The sequence below is a fragment of the Perca fluviatilis genome, chromosome 23, assembly GCF_010015445.1.
Source record: "Perca fluviatilis chromosome 23, GENO_Pfluv_1.0, whole genome shotgun sequence".
NCBI lineage: Eukaryota > Metazoa > Chordata > Actinopteri > Perciformes > Percidae > Perca > Perca fluviatilis.
The window spans coordinates 24566120-24575337 of record NC_053134.1 but is presented as its reverse complement, the minus strand read 5'-3'; the positions used below and the strand labels follow the sequence as shown (position 1 = coordinate 24575337).

Below are 9218 nucleotides of genomic sequence, written 5' to 3'. Positions count from 1 at the left end.
GCGATCAAGATTAACGTAAAAATTGGCCGTAATTCTCCTTTAAGTAGCGATATGGATTTACAGCTCCAGCGGAGAGGATGGCTTGTTTAGTTTTACAAGATCTTGTTCAAATTTCAAGACTCGTGGCAAATGAAGACATAGTACAAAAAAAGCTTGTAAAAAAAAAATCTAAGAGTAGTTTATTTTTTTTTTTTTAAAAAAAATTTAATTATTTATAGCGTTTAGTGATTGCGATGCGTCAAAGGCTCATGGGAAGAAAAAAACATGTTCTGAATGTTTTCTGTCCTAGTTAAAGTGTGTTTTAATAATGTTCTGTTAATTTTTTAGGTGTGCGTTTATGTTATCTTGGTTTTAGTTTTGTATGGTTGATTTAGTCTTCATGTTAGTCTAAATTTATTGTTGCACCATGACTGAGACCTGGGGGTGGGATGGGGAACTGATGGGGTCGGGACAGCAATGTAGGCAAAGATTCAACATACCTGCAGAGCGTAATGGAAAATACAATCTGAGAATTGTTATCCTTTCTGTTTTACTGGACTAAATGTATTGAGTACATAGTGCTTAATATCAGGCTGTCATAAGGAAAAACACATTGAGAATATTCTTTCTGTGGTTAAGATAGGTATAATCTAGTCTATAGTTTTTATACAACATGACTTGAGAAACTTCAATTTATTAATGATTTTCACTAATGACTACTAATGTAAACTTGATTTGTCAAATGCATTGGGGGGGACTGATGGGGTCTGGGCAGCATGGAAGTATTCAGTGGCATAAACATACAGTACATACAGTAACACTGTCTCCTGAGATAAACTATCCATGTGGGACAGTACATTGGAATATTTCAATGTTTTATGTTGATTGTTTTCTGTTTTTTTAGAAACCAATGTATTGAAATGCATTATTCTTAAAATCATACTGTCATAAAAGAAAAACAATATTTATGTAAACATATTATTTATTTAGTAGTGCTAAGTAGTCTAATGTTTTCTATTTGTTATGTGTCTTTGCATGTTTGACTTAACATGCTTATTTTAGACAACATGACTCCAGAAAAAACATAACTTAAGTTTACTAATGATTTTCAGTGGTGTCTACTATAGTAAACTTGATTTGTCTACTGCATCAACTTACCGCTCTGTGGTAATACAACTTGACCTGTTAAGTGTCCCCTTGTGTAAAAACTTTAACCGTTTAAGGTAACGGGTTTCCACGCAAATTTCTAGTAAAGTCAACTACAACAGTTTAAAACCGTGCGGTGAACAATAGACTGCATGCAAGCAGAGCAGATTGAAATATCGCCGTTTACATGTTTTTTAACCTATACCATTGCATTGTGTGTGTGCGAGGTGAAAGTGGTGTATGTGCAGGGCTGGTTCTAGCCGGGAATATTAGGGTGGGCAACCTGGGGGTTGGTAGCACACAGGTTAGATAAGTGCTTTGATGGCCCAACGGGTGCCAGCTTCCAGGCCATGGTCACGTGGCACAAACATTTGACCTGATCCCAGCTGGCCTGGCAACCCAAAGGCCAACACATTCATACTTCCATCTCGTAAAATACGGACGCTTGGTCAGGTGCCTCTTTGGCGTTGTTATTGACACTAAAAGTCTCCTTTAGCGTCATATCTAAACATGCTTTATCTAAATGCGCTGGGTCGGGACTATTGGCGTTTTGGCGCAGTTAGGTTACCCAACCACCCACCCTAAGCCGAATTTCAGACTTTCATACTACTCGCTACTGTTATCAATCTTAATACTACGTCATCTTCAAGCGCCGTGTAGCTGCTGCTCTGCCCGGTGCGTTCTACACACACGCTGAAGGGCGCTTTTTGTGTAGTATCTGACGCTGAGAGCCACTGACCAAGCGTCCGTGTTTTACGAGTTCGGAGTGAGAACGGGTTGCAAAGGCATAGGGTGTATTTTAACACATTTGAGGAGACCTGATGTGGGGGGTCTGGGCTAGAAAATCTTCAACATTTAACACTTAGTGTCCTGCATTCTGTTGAATTTCCATGCACCTTTTGTGCATCAATTTATGCTGGAAATGTCTTTATTCATGTAAAGGATAACACAGGGGACAATTGAAAATATAAATCATAATGAAGTAAGGCTCTCAGGCATTCTGTATATTTTTTTCAAATATTTATTGTCCTGTAGATCAAATCTGTGATGTTCTGTATCCTGGAAGATGGACTCTCTGTGAAACACAGAAATGATGCAGCTGATCATCTCACAGCACTTTATACAACATCTTGGACTCTATGTACTTTATTATATTGTTGCACTTTATGCAAATAAGCGAATAAAGTAAAAGCGTTCTGTAAGTTAATAACAAATATCACTACACCACTGAATGTTGTGAACTATACAGAATAGATGGATTTAAAGACTATAAAATGGCCTCATAACTTAATAATAAAACAGGCTATTGGTAATGAGGAGTCCATTTGTCAACATGTAGTATGCTGTCTGTTTGATAGAAGGTTTTGATAGCATACCTGATGAAGTGAAACAGCCAAAAATGTAATATCTAAGAAATACATTTGATTTATACAATCTTCCTGAAGTGTCTTTGATGCTGTTGTTCCAGGGCTCTCAGGTGCCTGCTGTAGGTGGTCCATGACTCCCACCCATACAGCAGGGTGGGGAGGACCACGGCTCTGTAGGCCAGGAGTTAGGGCTGGGCGATATGGAGAAAATCAAATATCACGATATTTTTGAACAAATACTTCGATATCGATACCGCAACAATATTGTAGTGTAGTGCAAATATTTACACGATGAGATTTTTGATAAATAATCATCAGTAATGTGGATATAATGTCTAAGTGGGTAAAGGCAAATAATAGAACAGTTACAACAGTCTGGTACGTTCAGAAAATGACTCGCTTTACTGTAATGCAGCCTTTAAAACCAGGAAAAGGATAACACTTATGCCAAATTACGATATTACCATATCCAAAATCTAAGACAATATCTAGTCTCATATCTCGATATATTGCCCAGCTCTACCAGGAGTTATGTTTGGACCTTTAGGTCTCTGTCTTATGCACCACTGGCACAGCTCAGGCGATGGCTGATTTCAGACTAAAGTCGCCAAGAGTTGCATTTGTCCATCGGCCCTTTTCTTCATACTGACTAAACTTGATTTCAGTGAGTATGTTAACATGTACACTGATATTCCACTATTATTCAGAATATGACAATGATCCTAATTTGATACGGGGTATGTATCTTAAAACAGCATATTCCAAATTTAGCAGTTTCCGATAAAGACACGTGGAATATGCCGATATTATTCGGGTTTTAGAAGCTTTCTTTGGACACGTATATAGCGCAATTGGAATAATGCGTCTTATTTAGGGTTTCTACTGCAGTTTGTGATAGTTTACGGTGTCTTTCCCGTTTAAGGCTTACAGTCAGCTCTGTGCGTTGCAATGCTTGTTGTACACAAACCGACAAGAGAAACCCAGCTGCTTTTAAACATTATGAAATAGTTGCATACCAACGGGTTTTTGAATATGCACAAACATCGCAACGCCAACCTTCTAATCCGCCACTGGTCGAAAATGTTGAAATAAACCCTATTTTGCACAGCTGCATGTTAACGGGAATATTAGTGGAATATTCACTTTCATTAACCATATAAACAGATTAGTCGGAATGTTGTTTTTTCGGAATAAGGGCAAAAAACAGAATATGTGCATGTCAATTTAGTTATCGTTGATTGTTTGACACAAACCTGGATTATACCTGGAACTAAATCCTTGAATCCAAACCGCAGTTTATTCACTTATCTTGATCATGAATGAGACTTTTCAATTTGAACCCCAAATACAAAATACTTACTTTGAGGCAGCAGCAGCAAAATATTGATTTCATATGAGAATGGGTAGGTTGATGAGAAGCCATCAATGTGTATCTAATAGAACCAAACATGGTATTTCATTATGACCGGGATTATTTCAGATAGCCAAAATGTTAGAAGAATCAACACATCTGGATGCAGCAGGGCTTGTGCACAGAGGCTTTATTTGGATTGCCATGTAAAAAAAAAAAATCTGGTAATCTATCTTCCTTGAGAAGATCCCAACTGTGCTTCATGAAAGCACAATACACAATACGTTGCGGCCTAAACTGATGAAACTATGAACAGAGGCCAACAAACAAGGCGAGTATTACGCCTAAACACATCAGGGTTTCCCCCAGTGTATTGTAAACCAGGTGGCCCACCGGGCATAAATTGCCCCCCACCAGGCCTTAGCCACTGGGTGTGTGTGTGTTTTTTTTTTTTTAACAACAGTTGCAGTGGGGCGGCTCGGTTGGAAACTTAGACACAGTCATATTTTTGAATCTCCAGTTAGCTTTTAGCACTGACTCAATGTAGAGCCTTTAGAGCCATTAGCTTTTTAAAACTCACAATGTCCCGATTCCGTCCATGATTCTGTTATTGGGCTCTACATTAATGCTGCCATCAGTCTGGGACCGGCCCCAGCCGGGCCCTTGACGAAAAAAAAACACTTGCCATCGGGCTTTTCTGGGGGAAACCCTGCACATTATGTCCACTCAGAGGTCAGCTGATGAGGTAATCAGAGCATCTGTTCTGGCTCCAAAGGCACTTTTGCAGCTGTGAGCCTTAAATGTACAAAATGATATTTGTTCCCATAGGGATGAGAGGAGGAAGATCTGTGTCTTCCTGTTCTCTGTCTCTGTGTCTGTGAAGTAGGTTGAAATCACTCCACGCCTGAGGCAGGCAGAGGTTTTTGTCCCTGGTCAGTTTAAACCCGCATCACCTCATGCGGAAAAGGAACTCAACACGCAGCCAAAAAGTCTGTGGCGCCACCTTCTCTACTCTCCCGGTGGATGGAGAACCTGGATGAAGGCTTTCTTCCTCTTGCCGTTGTCTCCCGGTAGTTTAAGGTTCTGCTCTGTGACGTCGCTCTCCTCGCCGGAGTCCTCCTCCGACGTCTCCTCTCCATCTTCTGAGTCGCTGTCGGACCCGCTGAGCTCCACCAGCGCTACGTCCTGAGGGACAGGAGGAAGACATCAAAGATTAGAGAGACAGGGTCCTACTCCTGTTTTAGCCGGTTTACTAGGGGCACAGAAAATAAGAAATCAAATTCTCGATTTTATAATTGTTTTCCCTAGAATTTATATATTTTTTACCGATGAATCACCTAAATAATTTCTGTTCATACGGTACCACGGATCAGCGACTACATCCTATCTGTTTACAGCAAAACAGTCCAGAAGTAGAAAAAGCAGAAAATCCATGTTATGTTCTTCTTTACAAAGTAAATAAATGTCTGACTGACTGACTGACATGTGATGTGCATTCTTCTTAGAAAACTGAGTTTTTGGGAATGTCTCATGATATATTGTCTCTAGAAGTGTGTCATTCAACTTTTGTTTTTGTTAAAGGAAAGGAAAATCGCAATTCTCAATACTATCGAATTGCAATAGTTCTAGAATCGCAATAAATAAAAATCGCAATACCAAAATGGAATCGGTGCCCGTGTATCGTGAAAGAATAGAATCGGAACAACAAATGGAGCTTCGAGGTGCAGTGCTTAACCCAAAACAGAGTCTCGCTCCCTGAGACGCTCTGAAGAAGGCTTTGTGCCGAAAGGCGTCAGCGTTGATGTATTATGATGTGAGCCTAATAAAATAAGTATTGAGTCCTCCTCAACTTGGGAACTTGAGATGTGCCAGCTTTTTCTACACTCTTTTTTATTATTATTATATCACATGATTCAATCAAATCACGCCGACAAATAATGTTAACGACTGAAAAGAGCGTTTGTTACAAGTTGACGTGTGCGTTTCATGATGCGTTCAGTTTTGTGGATTCCCCCCCCGAGGGAGGCAGGCGGCTGCTAACCATCTCTATGACCTTCTCGGCCCCCTCCACGCTCTCGATGTCGAAGCGTCCAGCCGGAGCCTCGTCCATCTGCTGCTTCAGCTTCTCATTGGCCGCGGCCATCTGAGGCAGGAAGCTCTGCAGCCGCTCCAACACTGACAGACAGACACACAGACAGACAGACAGACAGACAGACACACAGACACACAGACAGACACACACACAGACACACACACACACACACACACACACACACACACACACCCTCTGGCTTTAAAAAAAGACTGTTGTTCTTAGTTGTGCTGCAAACCACCTTATGGAATAGTGATAACTAAATAGTAACCAGTGGGCGGCCAGGTTAGCTCAGTTGGTAGAGCGGGCGCACATATGTAGAGGTTTATTCCTCGATGAAGAAGGTTGGGGGTGTGAGACCGACCTGTGACGGTTTCCTGCATGTCTTCTCTCCCCCCCTTTCATATCTAAGCTTTCCTATATATTAAAAGGTGGAAACCCAGTGGTGTAATGTAACTAAGTACATTTACTCCAGTACTGTACTTAAGTACAAATGTTGAGGTGTTCGTACTTTACTTGAGTCTTTTCTTTTCATGCCACTTTCTACTTCTACTCGGCTACATTTCAGAGAGAAATATTGTACTTTTTACTCCACTACATTCATCTGACAGCTTTAGTTACTTTACAAATTACGATGTTTGCGCACAAAACACATGTAGTTTATAAAATCTGATGTTTTATTATACATTAATCTAGCCAACAATATACAGTCCTACAAGTCCAGCTGAAATGATTAGACCATTAAACACCATTAAACTGACTGACAGAACTGTTTGGATTGTTTCCAGTTTCTAAAATGTCAGGATTTTTCTGCATTGAGCACTTTTACTTTTAATACTTTGAGGACATTTAACAATTTTATGTTTAGCTTGTGTGTGTGTGAGACGGAAAGGTGTGTCAGACATTGTTGGGTGACCATACAGATGTTTTTTTATGCTTGTTTTTTTTTGTTGGGCATTTTCGACCTTTATTTTAATAGGACAGCTGAAGACATGAAAGAGGAGAGAGAGGGGGGGGGGAATGACACGCAGCAAAGGGCCGCAGGTCGGAGTCGAACCCGGGCCCGCTGCGTTGAGGAGTAAACCTCTACACATGGGCGCCTGCTCTACCAACTGAGCTACCCGGGCGCCTTATGTTTGTTTTTGTTTTTTTAAATGTTACTGTTGGAGCAGATGATGCAAGAACATTTTCTGTGTGAACAGACAATAAAGTTTTATCTTATCTTATTTTCCTGTCGATACATACTTTTACTTAACATTTTCAATGCAGGACTTGTATTTGTAACAACCTTTTTTACAGTGTGGTATTTAGTACTTTTACTTAAGTAAAGGATCTGAACACTTCTTCCACCACTGATGGTAACTAATGGTAAAACAGCATGCAGGGGAAGGGACTTGTGGTCTCACCGCTGCTCCTCGGGACTCTCTCCGTCTGCGGGGGTCTGCCAGCCTTTGGCTTGAGGAGAAGCTTCTCACTGAGACCTAGCAGCACAACAAACAGGCGCACAATGAGTTAGGACAGCACCGGTTCATCTAGAGTGAAAAAGAATCAACTCAAGACACACAAGTTGATACTAAGTGTGTGAGAAAGGCAGCACAAAGTCACAGTAAAAAGGGACATTGCCTAATATTTATGGGTCACTGAATGGCACAAAGTTCAACTGAGTAGAGTTTTTCTTTTTTTCTCACAACAGTGCTAGGTGTTGAGGGGTGTAGAAAGGCCACGCGTACTACTGTAGACTTTAAAAAAAGAGTGACAACTAAAATGATGTGAACTCTACAGCTGTCCCCGGTCTAATTAGAGATTCAATAATGTCAATTCCATTTCAGCTAAACAATGTTTTATGATGTTTGGATTTTAGCATTCTATACATTTTTATGCTGTACAAATGAATTATTATGGGGAAGTTGTCATTAAAAGCTCTGTTATTCATATTGTTTGACGTGAATAATTATGCCTCATGTAATACATAACTGTAGGGCATGAATTTGATCATTTCAAAATTGATTTTGCAAACTACTGCGTTGATATATAAATAATAATAAAAAAAGATCCTTATTAATACCTTGATGATGATTTACCCATATCCATTTAGTCTTGTCTAACACTAAATATATGTATTGCTTGCTAACATTAACAATATACGGTACAGGACATTGTTGTGAATTGTATCAAAACATATTCTATTATACTGTGCGTATCTCTTACATTAGCAACATCCCTCGGAAACTAGCTAGTCATGATAATTCCAGATCTTTGGGAATATCAAAAACATTTCAAGAGCTAATAAACAAATAACGTTATCTTACGTTAAACCGTTAAACTTACGTTAAATGTACGAATCCTACTATGGCCACACCAAGACCCGCCCTACGAAGCAGCTGGTTGGGGTTAGGATCAGCCAATTGGTCAGGGGATAGGTCCTAAACAATTAAGCATGGACGCCTGGCCAATAGTAGTGTGTGAATGCTATTGAAGGGCGGGTCTTGGCGTGGCCATAGTATGAATCGCCTCCGGGACGTAGCTAGAAAACCTTCAAGACACCTAGCTAATAGTCGTTATAAAGAAACTCATGTGGACGCTTAACAGTTCCTGGAAGAAAATATTATTAAACTTATTCACAGAACTGACGTTAAAACAAGTCGTAGTTAGCTAACTTTTTAGTGTATCGTAACTTAGCTAGGCTAAACACACTACACAGGCTTTTCTCATTCTCATTTGCGGCGTTTTTCTTCCAACATTATAACTGCTAATACAATTATTCAAACCTTGTCCGTTCCCACATGAAAGCAACGCCTTTGAACTCGTTTTCTTGACGTTTAATTCCATTTTAGAGGCAACGTTTGTGTCGACATGTGTCTCACTCATGGATGTATTAGCTAACTACTAAAAGCAACATCCGGGTGGTTTCCGTTGTGGATGGCAAGAAAATAAACATAGCACCCTCTCCTGTTTCGGAAGACTTCACGAAATTAGACTGTGTGAAGTTGGCTGTAAAATCGCACAGACAACGAACATTAACGCTAATAAACAACCAGACCATTAAAACATCGTTACAACTCCTCATGTTTACGGAAGCTATCAGAAAAAGTAACGAACCAAAGATTTTTATGATAAAAATAACTAAATAACACCAAGGTGCCTGCGCTTGCGCTCTGCAATCAAAATATCTGAGTGGCACCGTTTGTTCCGACAAGAAAGCTTGTAGGTGTAGCGTGACATCCCACTCTCACTTGCTTTTGTTACCGCGCAACCCGTCAGACAGAGTTGATAATTTTGTATA

The 9218-nt window shown here is 40.1% G+C and overlaps 1 protein-coding gene across 1 annotated transcript; it reads right to left on the bottom strand.

Moving 5' to 3' along the window:
• Window positions 1–4016: 4016 nt before the first annotated feature.
• On the bottom strand, window positions 4017–9097 carry nopchap1 (NOP protein chaperone 1). Its single transcript, XM_039792452.1, has 4 exons — window positions 8704–9097; window positions 7342–7416; window positions 5885–6018; window positions 4017–5028 (listed from the first exon to the last, which is right to left on the bottom strand). Exons 1-4 carry the CDS (start codon window positions 8801–8803, stop codon window positions 4852–4854), a joined length of 486 nt encoding a protein of 161 aa, XP_039648386.1. The 5' UTR covers window positions 8804–9097; the 3' UTR covers window positions 4017–4851.
• Between the last annotated feature and the right edge of the window lie 121 nt (window positions 9098–9218).

Coding starts and splice junctions, on each gene's coding strand:
- nopchap1 (XM_039792452.1), bottom strand. CDS start 8,803: ATGAGTGAGACACATGTCGACACAAACGTTGCCTCTAAAATGGAATTA. Junction 6,019..7,341: donor GAGAGTCCCGAGGAGCAGCG/GTGAGACCACAA, acceptor TCTGTCTGTCAG/TGTTGGAGCGGCTGCAGAGC. Junction 5,029..5,884: donor CCGAGAAGGTCATAGAGATG/GTTAGCAGCCGC, acceptor CCTGTCCCTCAG/GACGTAGCGCTGGTGGAGCT.